At 40.4% G+C, this 23,471-nt stretch overlaps 1 protein-coding gene across 3 annotated transcripts in view; it reads right to left on the bottom strand.

Moving 5' to 3' along the window:
* Positions 1 to 23,471, bottom strand: part of st3gal3b (ST3 beta-galactoside alpha-2,3-sialyltransferase 3b) — a 202,146-nt gene that overhangs the window by 134,756 nt on the left and 43,919 nt on the right. The window contains exons 3-5 of one of the 3 annotated variants that reach the window (XM_061919834.1): positions 18,940 to 19,002; positions 18,488 to 18,529; positions 9,747 to 9,789 (exon numbers count right to left, since the gene is read on the bottom strand). In XM_061919834.1, the coding sequence (XP_061775818.1) occupies positions 9,747 to 9,789; positions 18,488 to 18,529; positions 18,940 to 19,002 (148 nt within the window). The remainder of the gene's footprint in view (positions 1 to 9,746; positions 9,790 to 18,487; positions 18,530 to 18,939; positions 19,003 to 23,471) is intronic. The other 2 variants (XM_061919835.1, XM_061919836.1) reach the window with 2 other exon arrangements.

Here is a 23,471-nt window from a genome sequence, read left to right as displayed (position 1 = left end):
TATATTACGTTTCCTTCCACCCACATCTAATGCGAAAAAAACCACTTACCAATCGAAGGATTTAAGTTGCTCCAGTGTCACAAGATGCGAAAGTCCTGATCGTTTGGTCCGCACATTTTACCAGCGATGCTAACACAGCTATTCAGCCATGCTATGGCTATGAATAGCGTCAATAGCTTCAGTTTTTTCTTCAATACTTTCATACTCCAACCATCCGTTTCAATACATGCGTAATCTGTTAAATCGCTTAAACCGCTGAAATCCGAGTCTGAATCCGAGCTAATGTGGCTATATCTTGCTGTGCTATTCGCCATTGTTTGTTTACATTGGCAGCAGTGTATGACGTCACAGGGAAATAGATAGTCGCATCGCAAATAGCGAAAATCAAACACTTTAAAGCTTTTTTTAGGGATATTCCGGGACTGGTAAAATTTTGAAAAAAATTTCAAAAAATACAACAAGCCACTGGGAACTAATTTTTATTGTTTTTAACCCTTTTGAAATTGTGATAATGATCCCCTTTAAAACAAACAAAAAAAAATTTTACAATTTTTTTACCGTAAAAAAAAAAAAACTGGCAGCTCCAATGCTTGAATTTTAGAGCTAAAAATAGTGGTATTGTTTTTCATTCCATTACTAAATTGTTGTATATGCTGAAAAAAACAAAACACTTACTGTAAAATTCTGATGACTGAGCTGCCAGTTTTTAAAGTAACATTTTTTTATATTTGTTTTGCAGCTTATGTAAAAAAAAATATTGTTAATGTAGCAGATACAGTAAAGGCACACCTTCTCATTAAACGTGTTTTCTTTATTTTCATGACTATTTACATTGTAGATTGTCACTGAATCACCATCAAAACTATGAATGAACTTCTTTGTCACGTGTTGCTGGCATCAAATTCTAAAGTTAATGATTATTTGAAAAAAAAAAAAAAGTTTATAATTTCTAACATCAAATATGATGTCTTTGTAGCATATTCAACTGAATATGGGTTGAAAATGATTTGCACATCATTGTATTCCGTTTATATTTACATTTAAAACAATTTCCCAGCTCATATGGAAACGGGGTTTGTAATTGTGCTTTGCTATGGAGGTTTTTTTCCCAGTCTAGATTGCATTTTTTTTTCCACTCATCCTTCCTCAGCATTTACCTTTTACCCATCTTTTACGGTCGCCTTGTGGCGACCCATCAGCGTTCCTGTTCTATAACCCTGTACACTAGAGATGCGCGGATAGGCAATTATATCATCCGCATCCGCATCACCAAAGTCGTCATCCACTCGCCGTCCACCCGAACCAACATTTTATCAGGACTGTACCCGCCCGCCAACCGCCCGCTGAAATACATCAGAGGTTGTCCGCCTTTACCACTCACAGAGCTATTTAAACCTGTTTCACAGAGTAATGATGACAATTGAGGCCGCTAACGTTCTGTCGACTATCCAATAGCGTTCATCCTGATTACAAGAATATGGGCGTGCTGTGAAGCCATTGCCTTAGACACCTTCAACAACACGTACTTACCGATTGTTGGTCCGGGAAGGTATGCTGGGTGATAGAGTACACTGATGGTTGTGATATAAACAACTTTAACACTTACTAATATGCGCCACGCTGTGAAGCCACACCAAACAAGATTGACAAACATTTTGGGAGAATATCCTCACAGTAACACATAACGCAACACAACAAATACCCATGATCCTTTGTATTCATGATAGATCCTGAATATATTTGACACCCCCGCGCCCCCAAACCTGCCCACCTTACCGACGCACGGGGTGGGGGTTAGGGGGGGGGGCTAGGGTTTGGGGTGTATAAAATATTCAGGATGTGTCATAAATACAAAGGATTATGGGTATTTGTTGTGTTGCGTTTATGTTGTGTTACTGTGAGGATGTTCTCCCGAAATGTGTTTGTCAATCTTGTTTGGTGTGGCTTCACAGCGTGGCGCATATTAGTAAGTGTTAAAGTTGTTTATATCACAAAGTCGTCATCCACTCGCCGCCCACCCGAACCAACATTTTATCAGGACCGTACCCGCCCGCCAACCGCCCGCTGAAATACATCAGAGGTTGTCCGCCTTTACCACTCACAGAGCTATTTAAACCTGTTTCACAATTACACGTTCAAGATTGAAAGGCATACTGGGTGATACAGAGTACACTGATGGTTGTGATATAAACAACTTTAACACTTACTAATATGCGCCACGCTGTGAAGCCACACCCAACAAGATTGACAAACACATTTCGGGAGAACATCCTCACAGTAATATAACATAAACGCTACACAACAAATACCCATAATGCTTTGTATTCATGATACTTCCTGCTAGTGGGGTGTATAATATAGTCAGGAAGTATCATGAATACAAAGGATTATGGATATTTGTTGTGTTACTGTGAGGATGTTCTCCCGAAATGTGTTTGTCAATCTTGTTTGGTGTGGCTTCACAGCGTGGCGCATATTAGAAAGAGTGTTAAAATTGTTTATATCACAACCATTAGTGTACTCTTTGTCACCCAGTATGCCTTGCAGTTGTGTGCGTGTGTCAGTAGAAGCCACACACAAGATGCTGGACTGACCAGCAGATCGTACATGTTGTACTACGCGACAAAGCCAATGGCTTCATAGCACGCCCTAATAATTATCATCACTCAGGAGAATAATAGCTTCTCTTATTGTCTTCTTCACTTTATGACACGGGTCTTAAATAGCACTTTGAATGGCAAAGGATACCGATCACAGAACCATGCACATCAAATATTTCCGGATGGTTCAACCGCCACCCGCCTGAATCTAATTAAAATCTATTTTTTCGTCATGTCAACCACCCGACCTGCGGGTTATCCGCGAACTCCGCGGATGAGACCGCAAACCGCGCATCTCTACTGTACACTGTTTGTTTGTCTAATCTTGAAGGGGTTTGTGCTGAAAACAAAGTTTTGTTGTGCTTGTGCAACGACAATAAAGACCTATCCTATCCTAATATTCAATGTTTTATTGTTTATACTTCATATTGTAGTGGCAGGCAGTCTTAATTGGCGGATTCGGTACACATATATCCGGCCAGAATTCATTTTTTGATTGCTGATGATCGATGAGCCGGGGTCCTTCACTTAACGCAAGTCATTTTACTACACAATTTTTTTTTTACACAAGCGTGTTTACAATGTTTGCCTGCCCACACCAGAACAAGATTCATTTATTTTGAGCGATATTTCAGTCCCACCCTCTTGTTATTCCCCCGCGATTCCAGTTCTACTCAGTCCAGGTCGTTTATTTGTTGTGCAAATACTCTTAAAGGGCACACTGGGTAATATTTGTACTATTCTGTTGCCAGCAATGGAAAGAGTGGATTGGAATGAGGACCTCGTCTAAAGGTCTAGGAATGTCACAAGAGGAAATTTTACACTGTTTGTATGTTGCATGTTGTCTAATGCAGTGTTTTACAACCTTTATTAAGCAAGGCACATTTTTTTATGTAGAAAACGTACAAAAAAAATAAACTCCAGCAGGTCGTCCCGCCTTATTTTAAGTTTTTTGGTGTTTTCCTGTGTGTAGTGCTTTAGTTCTTGTCTTGCACTGTTATTTTAGTGGCCCTTCCTGTTTTGTTGGCGTTTTCCTTTGAGCGCTATTCTACGCACCTGCTTTGCGTTAGCTTGCAAGGCTATTTATGGTGTTGCTATCCGTCTTTGTGTGGACATTAATTGTCATGAAATGTGCGGATGTACTTTGTGGACGGCGTAAGTTTTTGCTGTCGTCCAGCGTTCTGTTTCTTTTTACTTGGTAGCCAGCTACTCAGTGGCAAGAGTGTCCGGCCTGAGTTCGGTAGGTCGTGAATTCGAAACCCGGCCGAGTCATACCAAAGACTATAAAAATGGGACCTTTACCGCCCTGCTTGGCACTCGGCATCAAGGGTTGGAATTGGGGGTTAAATCAGCAAAAATGATTCCCGGGCGTGGCCACTTCTGCTGCCCACTACTCCCCTCACCTCCCAGGGGGTGAACAAGGGGATGGGTCAAATGCAGAGGACAAATTTCACCACACCTTTTGTGTGTGTGCGTGTGACTATCATTGGTACTTTAACTTAACAGTTCAGTTTTACTTTTGTTTTGCATAGCCATTGCCTTTTCCTTTCCCTTTTGTTAATTTTTGGTTTAAGGATGACAAACCTTTTTACCTGCACCCTGCATCCCACTGTGCTCTGGATATTGGGATCACAACAAGCCATACCTGACACATTCCAACTTCTACAAAGCAATTAACCTAATGCCGAGTTTTACACAGCACAGACACTAAGCAACGGCTCATTTGCAGATTATAATTATATCCATCCATTTTCTACCGCTTATCCCTTCCGGGGTCGCTGGAGCCTATGTCAGCTGCATTCGGGATTACATTGATTTGGAAAAAATATTTTTTGGACCAAGAAGGTTAAGTTTCATACTTTCCCACAGCACACCAGACAATATCTGAGGGCACAGTAGTGTGCCGCGGCACTGTGGTTGAAAAACACTGGTCTAAAGCACTGTAATAGCTTTGCAATATTGTTTAATGTCAGCCATCCCTGGGCTAGACTGATTGTTTTATAGGTGCCAACCCTAAAAAAAAAAAGTCTGGACAAGCCACTGCAGCTCCCTATCTTAACAGCTAACATGAAAACAAAAAACATTACCAACCTTCTCCGTCAAGAAACGACATAACCCCATCTGCATTTGCATAAACACAACTGAGATATTCAATTGTGCACATTGAACCTACAAAAACTGAGGGATTGTTCTATACTCAGAAGACTGAGACCAAGGTGTTTATACGCGTTCAAGGACCACTGAACAGAGTAGGACGCCATTACAACCGCCAGAAATAATAATTAACAATATATTTTAATTTGTTCATCACTTTTCATTTAAATACATCTTAAGGTGCTACAGTACAAACCAATATTTAAAAAACACAAAAATCTTAGTCACTAAAACAGATAAAATACAGAGACCAAACACTATCAGGGATGCATAAGAAACACAAAACATACAAAGTAGTGTTTTTTCTTTAAGTATGTCACTTTATTTTATTTGAGTTTTTAAGTAACTTGGTCAAAAAAAGTCAGTGTATGTATAAGTACTTTGAGTACATTTTCATATATCCCTATGTCCTTTCAACAAAATTACAAGATTTTAAACAATCTGTGGGCTTCACGGTGGCAGAGGGGTTAGTGCGTCTGCCTCACAATACGAAGGTCCTGCAGTCCTGGGTTCAAATCCAGGCTCGGGATCTTTCTGTGTGGAGTTTGCATGTTCTCCCCGTGAATGCGTGGGTTCCCTCCGGGTACTCCGGCTTCCTCCCACCTCCAAAGACATGCACCTGGGGATAGGTTGATTGGCAACACTAAATTGGCCCTAGTGTGTGAATGTGAGTGTGAATGTTGTCTGTCTATCTGTGTGGCCCTGCGATGAGTTGGCGACTTGTCCAGGGTGTACCCCGCCTTCCGCCCGATTGTAGCTGAGATAGGCGCCAGCGCCCCCCGCGACCCCGAAAGGGAATAAGCGGTAGAAAATGGATGGATGGATAAACAATCTGTAAAAAATCTGGGTGTGATTTTTGACTTAAAGCTGACTTTCTACCCACCTATTAAAAATATTACAAAAATAGTTTATCATCTTAACTAGCCGTGATTTCCTGTCGTTTAGATAATTGTAATGTTCTGCTCTCTGGCCTTCGTAAAAAGAATATCAGAACTCTACAAATATTACAAAACTCCGAAGCAGACCAGAGGGCGGGAGCACATTACACCAGTTTTAAAGTCGCTATATTGACTGCCTTTCCACTTCAGGGTCGATTTCAAAGTTGTAATACGAGTTGTTAAATGTCTTAAAGGGGAACATTATCACAATTTCAAAAGGGTTAAAAACAATAAAAATCAGTTCCCAGTGGCTTGTTGTATTTTTGAAGGTTTTTTTCAAAATTTTACCAGTCCCGGAATATCCCTGAATAAAGCTTTAAAGTGCCTTATTTTCGCTATCTTTGAAACCACTATCCATTTCCCTGTGACGTCATACAGGGCTGCCAATACAAACAACATGGCGGTTACCACAGCAAGATATAGCGACATTAGCTTGGATTCAGACTCGGATTTCAGCGATTCAACAGATTACGCATGTTTTGAAACAGATGGTCGGAGTATGGAGGCAGATAGCGAAAACGAAATTGAAGAAGAAATTGAAGCTATTGAGCGAATAGCTATTGACGCTATTCGGCCATAGAATGGGTGTACCTAATGAAGTGGCCCATAGCATGGCTAGCATCGATTAGCTGGCAGTCATGCCGTGACCAAATATGTCTGATTAGCACATAAGTCAACAACATCAACAAAACTCACCTTTGTGATTTCGTTGACTTAATCGTTGCAAATGCATCTGCAGGTTATCCATACATCTCTGTGCCATGTCTGTCTTAGCATCGCCGGTCAAATGTGAAGACACTCTGGTACATTCAATGGGGGTCTGGCGGCAGATTTCTTGCCAGTGGTGCAACTTGAATCCCTCCCTGTTAGTGTTGTTACACCCTCCGACAACACACCGTCGAGGCATGATGTCTCCAAGGTTCCAAAAAATAGTCGAAAAAACGGAAAATAACAGAGCTGAGACCCGGTGTTTGTAATGTGAAAAGGAATATGGCGGGTGTATTACCTCGGTGAAGTCACGTTCTGACGTCATCGCTAAAAGAGCGATAAACAGAAAGGCGTTTAATTTGCCAAAATTCACCCATTTAGAGTTTGGAAATCGGTTAAAAAAATACATGGTCTTTTTTCTGCAACATCAAGGTATATATTGACGCTTGCATAGGTTTGGTGATAATGTTCCCCTTTAATGGCCTTGCACCTTCTTAACTATCAGACCTGCTTTTACCGTATCAACCCTCCGGGGACCCTGAGATCCTCTGGCACCCGCCTTTTATCTTTAGAAAATACCAGAACAAAGACCCACGGTGAGGCGGCATTTAGCCACTACGTTCCCCACCTGTGAAACAGCCTGCTAGACTGTTGATATTTTTAATAAAAGGTTAAAGACACACTTTTTTAATCTGGCTTTTTACTGATCATATTAAACTCTTATTTTTTTTATTTATTTACTGTGTTGTTTTCTATCTTAACCCTTGTGTGGTGTTCGGGTCTGTAGGACCAGTTTGTTTTTTATTAGAAGAAAAATGATACAACTAATTTTTCAAACTGAGACTTATTGACTTTGGTTTATTTTCTGTGAAGAACATACATCAGATCAGATATTTAATGACCACACACCATGCACCCCCCCATACACCTTTCTACTACATATAAGTGTGGAAATTGATGTTCTGCGTACCACACCCACCCACAACCACACAACAGGCCTAGACAAGAGGAGGACAGAGTGTAGGTACACAGAACATCAGAGGGTCATATGTGCGAGAAAAAGAGAGCAGACAGTGTCGACAAACAATGTTGCAACCTTGTTTGGGAACCGCGGGTGCAGAAACCCAAAAGAAGAATCCCTGTGCGATGCAGAAACTGGCAGAGAAATTTTCCATGCAACGTTCATTTTGTTGTTACTCAGTCTGATGGAATTGTTACATTTTGTGGCTTTTAAGGCCTCACAATCAAACACTTTTATGTTAAAATACTAGGGGTGTAACGGTACGTGTATTTGTATCAAACCGTTTCGGTTTGATACAAATACACGTAGTTAAGGCCAGAGCTGGAAGACCCTCTTGCCTCGTTAAAACTTCCCGTTTGGGAACACTTTGGCTGCGCGATACAACAATGGAGGACAGAGGTTTGCCGATATTGTTCAGCAGCTGCTTCTGACAACACGTCAAACATGTGTTGCACCTTTCCTGCTCCCATAGTGTCTCCCTTGCGCGCACAACCCTTCACTCTACCCAGAAGTGGGTCTCCACAGCTCCGGACTTTAGGGTAAATGAAGAGTCCGGCTATTAGTTGCAAATCGTGGCTTTATTGAAGTCTTGCAACAAAACACCAGCCGCACTCGCGCTAAGGTCCTTCACCTCGCTCGCTCACACGCTGACTGACGTCACATGCGTCACATATAAAAGGGCCACACACACACACACACACACACACACACACACACACACACACACACACACACACACACACATACACACACACACACACACACACGCTACTCTCATAACACAGTGGTTCTCAACCTTTTTTCAGTGATGTACCCCCTGTGAATATTTTTTTAATTCAAGTACCCCCTAATCACAGCAAAGCATTTTTGGTTGAAAAAAACATAAAGTAAAATACAGCACTATGTCATCAGTTTCTGATTTATTAAATTGTATAGCATACAAAATATTGCTAATTTGTAGTGGTCTTTCTTGAACTATTTGGAAAGAAAGATATACAAATAACAAAAAACTTGTTGAAAAATAAACAAGTGATTCAATTATAAATAAAAATTTCTACAAATATAAGTAATCATCAACTTAAAGTGTCCTCTTTGGGGATTGTAATAGAGATCCATCTGGATTCATCAACTTCATTCTAAACATTTCTTCACAAAAAAAGAAATGTTTAACATCAATATTTATGGAACATGTCTACAAAAAACGGCGGGCGGTGTTGATGAACGTGGAACCCGACTTAAACAAGTTGAAAAACATATTCGGGTGTTACCATTTAGTGGTCAATTGTACGGAATATGTACTGTACTGTGCAATCTACTAATAAAAGTCTCAATCAATCAATCAAAAAAAGCACTTTATATGTAGAAAAGTTTTGTTAAGAAACCATTCTGAGCCTTAACTTATTTAGTTTTTAGCAATGGACCCTGTGTGTGTATGTATGTTATGCCATTGTTTACAAATTTGGTAAATAAATAAACCAAAAAAATTTACATTTTGTTGGTTGATTGGCAACACTAAATTGGCCCTAGTGTGTGAATGTGAGTGTGAATGTTGTCTGTCTGTCTGTGTTGGCCCTGTGATGAGGTGGCGACTTGTCCAGGGTGTACCCCGCCTTCCGCCCGATTGTAGCTAAGATAGGCGCCAGCGCCCCCCGCGACCCCGAAAGGGAATAAGCGGTAAAAAATGGATGGATGGATGGATGTTTTCTTACTGTACCGAAAATGAACCGAACCGTGACCTCTAAACCGAGGTACGTACCGAACCGAAATTTTTGTGTACTGTTACACCCCTATAAAATACTGAACAGATGTTTATTGGGATAAGGTAAACATCTGTTCAGTATTTTATTGGGATATGGTCTGTTTAGTATTTTAACTTAAGTGTTTGATTGTAAGGCATTAAAAGCCACAAAATGCAACGGGTCCATCAGACCCACAAACGCTGGCTGAGTAACAACAATATGAACATTACACACGGGTTAATTATTAATAGGACTATTATTATTCTCTCAATGTTACGTTTTTATTAACATTTATGTATTATATAAATATATATTTTTTACATACATTGCTTATGTTACATACTATTTTTCAGACAGCCTTACTTTTAGTTCAACGCCACAAAAGGTGGCATTTTTATTCAAATAATCAGTGCTTTGCCATGTTTTTTTTTTGTTAATGTCAACAATGTGTGCGCATGTGTTTTCCCCCCTTTTTTGTGTACAAAACTTTGCTGTGTATGGAAAAAAGCTATATAAATAAAGTGCCATTTGACAGCTTGCTAGGATGTGTTGCAACAATAAACACACAAAAAAAAAACATACTCACAATTTTGCGTCTAGCTGCAGCAAAAAGCCCTGATTATCATACACTGAAAGAGAAAAACAAAAATGAGTTTAGTAGAATTGAGCTCAAATGAAAAGTACAACATCAGACGTTGGGGTTAGTTAACACTTGTTTGTTTGTGAGTTAACACATTGTTGCTGTAGTTATTTTTACATGTAGAAAGAACTGGAATTTAAGGGTTGGAGACAAACAAGCAAGGTTAAGGTAAAGCCAGACAAAATGATCTGTTGAGTCGAAAATAAAGTGAGGATAACAGTTAGCGATCACCTATGGACAACCAAAATCGGCGGCCAATAGGTGCCTGCTATGGAGTTGAGGAGGGTAAAGCAATTTAGAAGACAGAACACAACCATGTTAAATACAGCAGTGCCCAAAAATGTATTTACACTTCTGAATAAAACGAAGGCCATTACATGACGAGAAGATGCAATATAATCAGGTATTATTTCATTACTGAAATTTCCAATATTTTGTGGGATTAATGGCTTCCATTACCGTTCACAATTGGTTAAGTCTAAAAATACAATAAAAAAAAGGGAAAAAAATCAATGTTATAGTGTGGATACATTTCCCGGACACGCTATATTTATGAAATGACGAGAACTAGAGAGAGATACATGATCTTAGACAGCCACAATGTATCCCAGCGGGCATTGACCAATTGTTTATGATACTGTATACAGTGGGGCAAAAAAAGGATTTAGTCAGCCAGCGATTGTGCAAGTTCTCCCACTTCAAATGATGACAGAGGTCTGTCATTTTCATCATAGGTACACTTCAACTGTGAGAGACAGAATGTGGAAAAAAAATTCACATTGTAGGAATTTTAAAGAAATTATTTGTAAATGATGGTGGAAAATAAGTATTTGGTCAACCATTCAAAGCTCTCACTGATGGAAGGAGGTTTTGGCTCAAAATCTCACGATACATGGCCCCATTCATTCTTTCCTTAACACGGATCAATCGTCCTGTCCCCTTAGCAGAAAAACAGCCCCAAAGCATGATGTTTCCACCCCCATGCTTCACAGTAGGTATGGTGTTCTTGGGATGCAACTCAGTATTCTTCTTCCTCCAAACACCACGAGTTGAGTTTAAACCAAAATGGATACATAGAACTTTTTGGTATCAACTCAACTTGTCGTGTTTGGAGGAAGAAGAATACTGAGTTGCATCCCAAGAACACCATACCTACTGTGAAGCATGGGGGTGGAAACATCATGCTTTGGGGCTGTTTTTCTGCTAAGGGGACAGGACGATTGATCCGTGTTAAGGAAAGAATGAATGGGGCCATGTATCGTGAGATTTTGAGCCAAAACCTCCTTCCATCAGTGAGAGCTTTGAATGGTTGACCAAATACTAATTTTCTACCATAATTTACAAATAAATTCTTAAAAATTCCTACAATGTGAATTACTGGATTTTTTCCCCACATTCTGTCTCTCACAGTTGAAGTGTACCTATGATGAAAATTACAGACCTCTGTCATCATTTGAAGTGGGAGAACTTGCACAATCGCTGGCTGACTAAATACTTTTCTGCCCCACTGTATGTACCATAAGCGATGCTGAACAAAAACAAAGCTTCTGATCCAAATGGTAAATTTGTACCAGTGCAGTTAGTATCAGACAAAATGTACAACTGACCTGCGTAGTGCGTACAAAAATACTGATGTGACATATTATAATCCTAGAGCTTCTAGCGATGGTTAGAATTCTACAGCCTATATAGTTTCGGTTCGATTCAATGCAGAGACCACAGAGTACAAGAGGAGATCAGGTTTATCAAAAAGGTAAGCGGCAGTGCAGACCTGGGCAAATTAAGGCCCGGGGGGCCACATGCGGCCCGTTAAGCTTTTCAATCTGGCCCGCCGGACATTCCCAAATATTGTTTTTAGATCTTTAAGAAGGAAAGTGTAGCTGCCATTATGACGTGCAGTCATGTTTTAAATGACCATAAGTCTTGAACTATACAACATATTTCAATGGTTGGAATCTGCGCTTTTGCATGATATTTTAGTGACTAGAGTTGTCCTGATTCCAATATTATTTTGATACTTTTCGGTACATTTCTAAATAAAGGAGACCAGAAAAATGTGCATTATCCATCCATCCATCCATTTTCTACCGCTTATTCCCTTTTTGGGGTCGCGGGGGGCGCTGGCGCCTATCTCAGCTACAATCGGGCGGAAGGCGGGGTACACCCTGGACAAGTCGCCATTATTGGCTTTAATTTAACAAAAAATCTTAGGGTGTGGCAGACCGGTACTTTTCGGAGGCGGTATGGTACCGAATATGATTCGTTAGTATTGCTTTAATATACTAATACCCGTATAGCGTACAACCCTACTAGTTACTATGGTAATCTACATCACAGCAGGTCAGACGAGGCATCAAGCAGTGTGGGTGGGGAGCGTTTCCACATAGATTGTAGTTTTTTTGTTTTTTTACCCTTCACGTTCATATTTCGCTGTGTTTGTTGCATTTGGCTTGATGGTAAAATACATCGATTGAGAACGGGTGTGACGTTCATATATTCTCAATAATTATAATAATAATAATAATATATTTTATATGTAAAAAGCACTTCACATTGAGCAAACAACCGCAAAGTGCTACAGTGTATTAAAAAATAAAAAGTACAAATTAAAAATAATAAAAAGATAATAAAAATAAATAAAATATAAAAACTAGAACAGCCTAACAGCTAGAACTACCGTATTTTTCGGCGCGACTTACGTGTGAAATTAACAGATTACCGTAAAATATCAAATATTATTATTTATCTCATTCGCGGAAGAGACGAAGAAAATGTCAGCAATCGTCACACACACGTCAACCAATAAGAATTCGGCGGGGGAGGGTCATGGCAGAAGTGCATTGTGGGTCTTGGGATGCTAACTGCTATATGCTATATGTTACTGCCGTAGCTATTAAAATGGATCATTTTATCGTTGGCGGTAACTTACAAAAACTGAGAAGGGCTGAACGAAAATGGCACCGAAAATGAAATTATGAACTGCAGATTTAAGCTGGATGTAGTGGAAATATGCATCAGAAAACAACAAGAGGAAGCGGCGCATACCTTTGGAGTTGGCAGAGTTGTTTAGAAGCGACATCGAGGAAGAAGATTTCATGGGATTTAGCGATTTGGTAAACATATAGCATGTTCTATATGTTATAGTTATTTGAATGACTCTTACCACAATATGTTAGGTTAACATAGCAGGCACCTTCTCAGTTGGTTATTTATGCCTCATATAACGTACACTTATTCAGCCTGTTGGTCACTATTCTTTATTTATTTTAAATTGCCTTTCAAATGTATATTCTTGGTGTTGGATTTTATCAAATACATTACCCCCAAAAATGCGACTTATACTCCAGTGCGACGTATTATGTTTTTTTCTTTCTTTATTATGCATTTTCGGCCGGTGCGACGTATATTCCGGAGCAATTTATAATCTGAAAAATACAGTAGTATGCATATAGCTATAAAAAGGCTTTTTTTTTTTTTAAAAAGAAGGGTTTTTAAGCCTTTTTTAAAAGCATCCACCATCTGAGGTGCCCTCAGGTGGTCAGGGAGAGCGTTCAACAGATTGGTAGCAACGGAGCAGAAAGCTTAGTTCGTAGCGTTGTCCTTGGAGGTTAGCCTGTTTGGAGCGGAGGTGTCGTGTGGAGGATTTGGGGGTGAGTAGTTCTTTGAGATAGAGGGGGGCATTTCCATGGAAGCACTGGTGAGTAAGTAAGGAGACTTTGTAGTTAATCCTGAGTCGAACAAGAAGCCAGTAAAGGGATTTTAGAGTTGGTATGATATGGTCGTATTTCCGCACTCTGATCAGGATCCTACCAGCACTATTCAGTATGTACTGCAGCTTCTGAATGTTCTTGCTGGGCATCCCGACAAGAAGTGCGTTGCAGTAGTCGAACCTCAATATTCAGGGTTTTATTGTTCATAGAAAAAATACAACTCCATTACGTTTTTAAGGCGGTCTGTCATAACATTTTTAGCATTCACTTAGACTTCATTGTGACGTTTTGTATTAGTTTTCCTAAAAATAGATATACCGGCCCCCAGACACATTTTTTTCTTCTAAATTTGCCCCCCCCCCCCTCGAGGAAAATAATTGCCCAGGTCTGTTCTGAAGCTTAGTAATATATCACCTACCGTATTTCCTTGAATTACTGCCGGGTCAAACTCGTTTCGCAAAATAATTAGCACATGCTTTAGCATTACCGCCGGCTCAGGATTAACGCCGGGTCAAACTCGTTTCGCAAAATATTATTTTTATTAGCGCATGTCTAGAATTTCCGCCGGGTCAAACTCGTCACGTCACGAGTGACACTTCACCTGTCATCATTTTCAAAATGGAGGAGCCGGATTTCAATCATTTGAAATCGCATAAAGGGAAGATGATTAAAAGCTATTCAGTAGGATTTAAGGTTCAAACTATTGAATATGCTAAAAAGAACAGTAAGCAGCTATGTTTTATTAATATACCATAGCTGCGTGTGTCAAATATGAGTCATTAAATGACTCCCGCCTCCTGGTGGTAGAGGGCGCTAGTAATCCTTCTTGCGACTACTCGGCTGCAGAAGAAGTGACAACAAGCAGCAAGAGTGAGCAGCGATCGTTTATTTTTTCCTCTCGTTTGCACTTTTAACATGGAGGATTACATATAAATAAAATAAATAAATGGGTTGTACTTGTATAGCGCTTTTCTACCTTCAAGGTACTCAAAGCGCTTTGACACTACTTCCACATTTACCCATTCACACACACATTCACACACTGATGGAGGGAGCTGCCATGCAAGGCGCCAACCAGCACCCATCAGGAGCAAGGGTGAAGTGTCTTGCTCAGGACACAACGGACGTGACGAAGTTGGTACTAGGTGGGATTTGAACCATATCTAAATAAAACAGTTTTCTAAACTCGACTTTCATTCAAAGCAGGAGGTAATAAAGGAAGATCTTAATTGAGACAGAGAGATTTTTAAAACTGAAGAAAGATAAGGAAGACTTCTATAAACAAGTTATCGATGCTTTTGATCAGAAGGAGCTGCGCATGGACTTCATTTATAAGTAAAGGTAGACCATAATAACGTTTTTTCTATTAAATGTGCTTTTCATGATGGTATCCTTACATCACACTCAAATTTATAAGCGCAGGCCTCAATTTACCGCATGCTCTTGGTAAGCTCCGGAGTGAGAAGAGGTTTTAAAATAATTAGCGCATGCATGCGTTTGGTAAATGCCGGAGTGAGGTTTTAAATTAATTAGCGACCCGGCGGCAATTCAAGGAAATACGGTATATCAGATTGTAGATTTTTTGTTTTTATACCCTTCACATTCATATTTTGCTGTGTCTGTTGCATTTTTGCTGCATTTGGCATGATTGTAAAATATGTGAATTGAGAGCGGGTGTGACATTCATATGTTCTCAATATTCAGGGTTTTATCATTCATAAAAAACATACAATTTCAGACTGTTTTTAAAGGGGAACATTATCACCAGACCTATGTAAGCGTCAATATATACCTTGATGGTGCAGAAAAAAGATTATATATTTTTTTAACCGATTTCCGAACTCTAAATGGGTGAATTTTGGCGAATTAAACGCCTTTCTGTTTATCACGCTGTAAGCGATGACGTCAGAATGTGACGTCGCCGAGGTAACACACCCACCATTTTCATTTTCAACACATTACAAACACCGGGTCACAGCTCTGCTGTTTTCCGTTTTTTTGACTATTTTTTGGAACCTTGGAGACATCATGCCTCGTCGGTGTGTTGTCGGAGGGTGTAACAACACTAACAGGGAGGGATTCAAGTTGCACCACTGGCCCGAAGATGCGAAAGTGGCAAGAAATCTGCCGCCAGACCCCCATTGAATGTGCCGGAGTGTCTCCACATTTTACCGGCGATGCTAAGGCAGACATGGCACAGAGATGTATGGATAACCTGCAGATGCATTTGCAACGATAGTCAACGAAATCACAAAGGTGAGTTTTGTTGATGTTGACTGCCAGCTAATCGATGCTAACATGCTACGCTAATGGATGCTAACATGCTATTTACCGGCGATGGTAAGGCAGACATGGCACAGAGATGTATGGATAACCTGCAAATGCATTTGCAACGCTAGTCAACGAAATGACAAAGGTGAGTTTTGTTGATGTTGACTGCCAGCTAATCGATGCTAACATGCTACGCTAATCGATGCTAACATGCTATTTACTGGCGGTGCTGAAGCAGACATGGAACAGAGATGTATGGATAACCTGTAGATGCATTTGCAACTATATTACGTTTCCTTCCACCCACATTTAATGCGAAAAAAACACTTACCAATCGACGGATTTAAGTTGCTCCAGTGTCAAAAGATGCGGAAGTCCTGATCGTTTGGTCCGCACATTTTACCGGCGATGCTAACGCAGCTATTCGGCCATGCTATGACTATGCATTCGCTCAATAGCTTCAGTTTCTGCTTCAATACTTTCATACTCCAACCATCTTTTTCAATACATGCGTAATCTGTTGAATCGCTTAAGTCGCTGAAATCAGAGTTTGAATCCGAGCTAATGTCACTATATCTTGCTGTGGTATTCCCATTGTTTGTTTACATTGGCAGCACTGTATGACGTCACAGGGAAATGGCCAGTGTCTTCGCAGAGAGCGAAAATAAGGCACTTTAAAGCTTTATTTAGGGATATTCCGAGACCGGTAAAATTTTGAAAAAAACTTCAAAAAATACAACAAGCCACTGGGAACTGATTTTTATTGTTTTTAACCCTTTTGAAATTGTGATAGTGTTCCCCTTTAAGGCGGTCTGTCACAACATTTTTAGCATTCGATCAGAGTTTGTGAGGTTTTGTATTAGTTTTCCTAAAAATAGACACATTTTTTTTCCTCTAAATTTGGCCCCCCCCGAGTCAAAATAATTGCCCAGGTCTGCATTAGTGGGAACTTGGAAGTAGAAAGAGCTGAGTTATGCCTGCGGTTGTTGAGCTCGTCTTCACAGAGGAGCTAAAGGAGAAAGATAAAGACAAGCAAAATGGGAATGCATGACAGCTCATTAAGGAAGGGTCCAAGCAATGCCCTGGAGGATGAGGACATTTACCAAAGCAGCGAGGAGGACAAATATGAGTATATGGACGATATGTTTCTGTGGAGAAACATAACGCAGGGTGAGGTCCCCCGGACATTGCTTTAGGCACAAAGCGGTGGACTTCCACATAAAGAGTATCTAAAATCGAATATAGAGACTGCGCCAGCATTCGACTAAAGACTGCATTTGACAGTTATCCGATAAGGCCAGCAGAGGGCGGTGTTGCATCACAATGCAACTGATAAGTGGACGTTTGCCATTGAGCAGGGGTGTCAAACTCAAATACAGAGTGGGCCAAAATTTAAAACTGAACAAAGCCGAGGGCCAAAGTTGAACAAATTAACCTTTTATTGAATATTGAACAAGCAAGGCTTATATAACTTTATAGTGACGTGCAAAATCGAGTTTCAAATATCAATTAAAAAAATATCAATGGCATATCAAATAAAATATCAATAAAAATTGAATGCCTCTTTTCTATTTGCAGCCTTCTGCGGTAAATATCAAAATACACTTTTCCACAGGCTAATAATAAAAATTTGAAAATAAAATAATGAATGAATCAAACATTAAAGCCTTGAAGTAGCAAGAGAAAGTGCATGAATAAAACGTTAATTATTTCTCAGTTTGCTACACTGATTAGCTTTAACACTGAATGTGGAACAAGCAACGCTTAGACAACTTAAATAGTGAAAAAAAAAACATCACGGGTATATTATTTAAAATTTAAATAAAAAAAATGTAATGCCTCTATTCTATTTGCAGTCTTTTGAGGTAAACATCAACATTAACTTTTTACACAGGCTAATACATTTGAAAATAAAATAATGATGTGGGCCGAGTTGAAAGGGGTGGGGCTTGGTGGTAGCGGGGGTGTTTATTGTAGCGTCCCGGAAGAGTTAGTGCTGCAAGGGTTTCTGGATATTTCTTCTGTTGTGTTACGGTGCGAAATGTTTTACTCATTCTTGTCTGGTGTGGGTTCACAGTGTGGCGCATATTTGTAACAGTGTTAAAGTTGTTTATACGGCCACCCTCAGTGTGACGTGTATGGGTGTTGACCAAGTATGCGTTGCATTCACTTATGTGTGTGTAGAAGCCGTAGATATTGTGTGACTTGGCCTTCATGCTGTTTTTTTGGAGGAAAAGCGGACGTGACGACAGGTTGTGGAGAACATTAAAGGCGTGCCTAATATTGTTGTCCGGGTGGAAATCGGCAGAATTCGGGAGAATGGTTGCCCCAGGAGATTTTCAGGAGGGGCACTGAACTTCGGGGGTCTCCCGGGAAAATCGGGAGGTTGGCAAGTAAGAGTATTAGCGGTGAATGCGGTGTTATAGCTGAAAAATACCGGCCAGCTCTAATGTTAATTTGATATTGCCTCAATTACCAAATGAAATTACACGGCCCGCGGGCCAGAGTTTGACACCCATGCCATAGAACATACTGCCTTTCACTGGGTGAGATTTACAAAAAAAAATACACATCTAATCTTAAACATGTTTTTTGAGGTATTTTTCCACCTGTTTGACGAGGTTGTTTTGTGTCGATCTAATCTCGAATGGAGGGAGGAACGGTAAGGAGGGGTAAGGGTTTCACTCGGTAGAGCTGCAGATGTACCTGAGCCTACAATTAGTCCCACGGAGGTATCCGATTCCAGCTCTGAAACACAAAAGGGTCAGTTAGGCACATTTGAGGACAGTCTTGTGTCTGAAAGCACATGAGGACGACGAGGAAAAGACTGATTAGTACGTTTACTCCAGGTAGATTGAATTATGAGCGTCGCGTTACTCATTCAAACACTGAAGCCAAATGAAAGCCACTAAAATCTAGAAAAAAAAACCCTCACTGCGCTTAGGTTATTAATGCAGCGTCACCCGTGAAGATGGAGCGAACACAACACACACATTAGGAAAATGAAAGGGGGATAGATGAAAGTGATAAAGCCAAAGCTGATCGGTTAGAAGTGATTTGTATTCCATGAAAATAAAAAATAAAAAAATCAACCACCACGACCGAGCTGCCCATAGTTAGACAGTCAGTTTATAAATGGGCGATCGCAGGCCCACTACCTGCAATTCTTTTCACTTCAGTCCCTTTAGTCGGGACTACTGTAGCCACATCAGCATCAAGCTCTGAAAATAAAAGTGGGTTAAAGACACTGGAAAATCATTACTGGTGTAGAACTGTGAGAGCAACCATTTCAACCGCACAACAAGGACTAATGACAAAAAAACAGGTGCACACATTCAAAGTAAAGACAGAAAGAGGACCCTAGTACCTACCCAAGTAACCCTACAACAGAGGAAATAATTGTCCAGTCCTGTGTGACAAGAGGTCCCTAAGGGGGGGTAGAGTCACTTATTCATTTACGGACTGTGTGGGCATGTCTCATAGGGCTGTTACATTGCCCTTTCCGAAAACATGCTACTCGGTCAGACCCGGGCAATTATTTTGACTCGGGGGCCCAAATTTTGACAAATAAATGTGTCTGGGGGCCAGTATGTCTATTTTTTAGGAACAAAACCTCACAATAATGAATGCTAAAAACTTTATAACAGACCACCTTAAAAAACAGACTGGAATTTTAGTTTTTTTGTTTACTGAAGGACACAACCAGAATGTACATGACTTAGAATTTTAACTATGACTGATAAAACACTGAATATTGACAACGTACAAACGTCGCACCCCCTCTAAATCGACATATTTTATAATCAAGCAAAACGCAACAAAAAAAATGCAACAAACACACCGAAATATGAACGCGAAGAGTAAAAAAAACAACAACAACGTGATATATTTGATATGTCACTAAGCTTAAGAACTTTGTTGTAAAACTCTCCCCTTCTGCGTCTGTCCCTGACACCCGCATTTCAGGCTGGCCGCTCTAGAAAACACTGTGGAAACGCTCCCCGCCCACACTGCTTGGTGCCTCGTCTGAGCTGCTTTGACCTACATTACCATAGTAACTAATTGGATTACCATAGTAACTAATTAGATTACCATAGTAACTACAAACACCATTTCCATATGAGTTGGGAAATTGTGTTAAATGTAAATATAAACGGAATGCAATGATTTGCAAATCCTTTTCAAATGTTTGATGTTCAAACTCGTCTTTGCTCATCACTAACCTTTCTCTGCAATGCAGGCTTTGAAAAAGACATGTTTGGGGTTGTGGAATATATTTCTATTTAGCCGACGCACGGAGAATAATGTTATTTCCGCAATGTGTGTCGTTCCGCTTTTCCTCCTTACAGCAACACGGCGGTCGGCGGTTAATAGCCGGGAAAGTACCTGGATAGCGAGCGCAAAAAAGTGACGGCTCCCGTAGTGTTATCCGGCGTCATATAGAAATATATGTAGCGTTCATCGTGTGGGGCAATGCAAATTAAACAATAAAAAAACCAAAAAAAAAACTGGTTTGAATTGGTCCAGGTATTTAGGGACTGTTATTACTGACGGCCAGGTGTCACGGTGTGACTGCAGCCAGGCACATAAGAAAACCCTCGTCTCCATGGCAACGTCTCTGTCGCTTTCACTCATTTGCCGCTTTTCCACTAACGCAGGGGTAGGCAACCCAGAACTTTGAAAGAGCCATTTTCGACCCAAATAACACAACACTGTCCCACAGCATTAAAGTGGAACATTATCTCCAAACCTATGCAAGCGTCAATATATACCTTGATGTTGCAGAAAAAAAGACCATGTATTTTTTTAACCGATTTCCGAACTCTAAATGGGTGAATTTTGGCAAATTAAACGCCTTTCTGTTTATCGGTCTTTTAGCGATGACGCCAGGAGGTAACACACCCGCCATATTCATTTTCACATTACAAACACCAGGTCTCAGCTCTGTTATTTTCCGTTTTTTCGACTATTTTTTGGAACCTTAGAGACATCATGCCTCGACGGTGTGTTGTCGGAGGGTGTAACAACACTAACAGGGAGGGATTCAAGTTGCACCACTGGTAAGAAATCTGCCGCCAGACCCCCATTGAATGTACCAGAGTGTCTTCACATTTTACCGGCGATGCTAAGACAGACATGGCACAGAGATGTATGGATAACCTGCAGATGCATTTGCAACGATTAAGTCAACGAAAACACAAAGGTGAGTTTTGTTGATGTTGTTGACTTATGTGCTAATCAGACATATTTGGTCACGGCATGACTGCCAGCTAATCGATGCTAACATGCTATGCTAATCGATGCTAACATGCTATTTACGCTAGCTGTATGTACATTTGAAACTAGATACCCACATTTAATGCGAAACAAACACTTGCTAATCGACAGATTTAAGTTGTTCCAGTGTCATAAGATGCGAAAGTCCTGATCGTTTGGTCCGCACATTTTACCAGCGATGCTAATAAGGCAGCCATGCTATGGGCCACTTCATTAGGTACACCCATGCTATGGCCGATTAGCGTCAATAGCTATTCGCTCAATAGCTTCAATTTCTTCTTCAATTTCGTTTTCGCTATCTGCCTCCATACTCCGACCATCTGTTTCAATACATGCGTAATCTGTTGAATCGCTTAAGCCGCTGAAATCCGAGGCTGAATCCGAGCTAATGTCGCTATATCTTGCTGTGGTAACCGCCATGTTGTTTGTATTGGCAGCACTGTATGACGTCACAGGGAAATGGACAGTGGTTTCGAAGATAGCGAAAATAAGGCACTTTAAAGCTTTATTTAGGGATATTCCGGGACCGGTAAAATTTTGAAAAAAACTTCAAAAAATACAACAAGCCACTGAGAACTGATTTTTATTGTTTTTAACCCTCTTGAAATTGTGATAATGTTCCCCTTTAATATAAAACTCACGGGCCGCACTAACACTAAACTTTCATATTAAAGTGGGGGCCGGTAGTCTGAGACCCCTGATCTTAAAGATCTAAAGAAAATTATTTGGGAATGTCCGGCGGGCCGGATTGAAAAGCTTAAAGGGGAACATTATCACAATTTCAAAAGGGTTAAAAACAATAAAAATCAGTTCCCAGTAGCTTGTTGTATTTTTTGAAGTTTTTTTCACAATTTTACCGGTCTCGGAATATCCCTAAATAAAGCTTTAAAGTGCCTTATTTTCGGCTCTCTGCGAAGACACTGGACAATTTCCCTGTGACGTCACATAGTGCTGACAATGTAAACAAACAATGGGAATACCACAGCAAGATATAGTGACATTAGCTCGGATTCAAACTCTGATTTCAGCGACTTAAGCGATTCAACAGATTACGCATGTATTGAAACAGATGGTTGGAGTATGAAAGTATTGAAGAAGAAACTGAAGCTATTGAGCGAATAGCTATTGACGCTATTCATAGCCATAGCATGGCCGAATAGCTGCGTTAGCATCGCCGGTAAAATGTGCGGACCAAACGATCAGGACTTTCGCATCTTGTGACACTGGAGCAACTTAAATCCGTCGATTGGTAAGTGTTTTTTTTCGCATTAAATGTGGGTGGAAGGAAACGTAATATAGTTGGAAATGCATCTGCAGGTTATCCATACATCTCTGTGCCATGTCTGCTTTAGCACCGCCGGTAACTAGCATGTTAGCATCGATTAGCGTAGCATGTTAGCATCGATTAGCTGCCAGTCAAAATCAACAAAACTCACCTTTGTGATTTCATTGACTATCGTTGCAAATGCATCTGCAGGTCATCCATACATCTCTGTGCCATGTCTGCCTTAGCATCGCCGGTCAAATGTGGAGACACTCTGGCACATTCAATGGGGGTCTGGCGGCAGACACTTTGGCATCTTCGGGCCAGTGGTGCAACTTGAATCCCTCCCTGTTAGTGTTGTTACACCCTCCGACAACACATCGTCGAGGCATGATGTCTCCAAGGTTCCAAAAAATAGTCAAAAAACGGAAAATAACAGATCTGAGACCCGGTGTTTGTAATGTGTTGAAAATGAATATTATATATAGTATGTGTTACCTTGGCGACGTCACATTCTGACGTCATCGCCTCCAGCGCGATTAACAGAAAGGCGTTTAATTCGCCAAAATTCACCCATTTACAGTTCGGAAATCGGTTAAAAAAATAGATGGTCTTTTTTCTGCACCATCAAGGTATATATTGACGCTTACATAGGTCTGGTGATAATGTTCCCCTTTAATGGGCCACGAGCGGCCCCCGGGCCTTAATTTGCCCAGGTCTGTACTAGGTGAATAGAATACTATAAAGTGTGTAAACAGTAGCGCAAGAAATGAGTAAACCGATTAATCCAAATTTAAGGTCATGTCACATTAAAATTGTAAAGCTTTAACACCCCCAAAGCAAATACAAGTGCAGTAAATCCAATCTAATTGCCTTGCATACCACACAACAACACGGTGTGTGTGTGCGCGTCAAACACTTAGCAACCTGACTGTGGAAACAAACCGTTATTGAGACGGTGAGAGCATGTGATTTGATGCTCCAGGTACGTCTTTCACATTGAAGGGACAAGAACAGAATACGAGCCGGGTATCTGGTATCCTTAATGTCAGCCTTGAGACTCGCCCCTTGGGAAGTTTTTTTGTTTTAAACGTTGACCAAAGGACAAAACTAAGTTAAAAGAAAAATAAACCGTTTGGAGGAGATCAA

This window comes from Nerophis ophidion, linkage group LG14, assembly GCF_033978795.1.
Source record: "Nerophis ophidion isolate RoL-2023_Sa linkage group LG14, RoL_Noph_v1.0, whole genome shotgun sequence".
In the NCBI taxonomy this organism is placed as follows: Eukaryota; Metazoa; Chordata; class Actinopteri; order Syngnathiformes; family Syngnathidae; genus Nerophis; species Nerophis ophidion.
The sequence above is the reverse complement of the archived record's forward strand: the minus strand, read 5'-3'. Positions and strand labels throughout refer to the sequence as shown.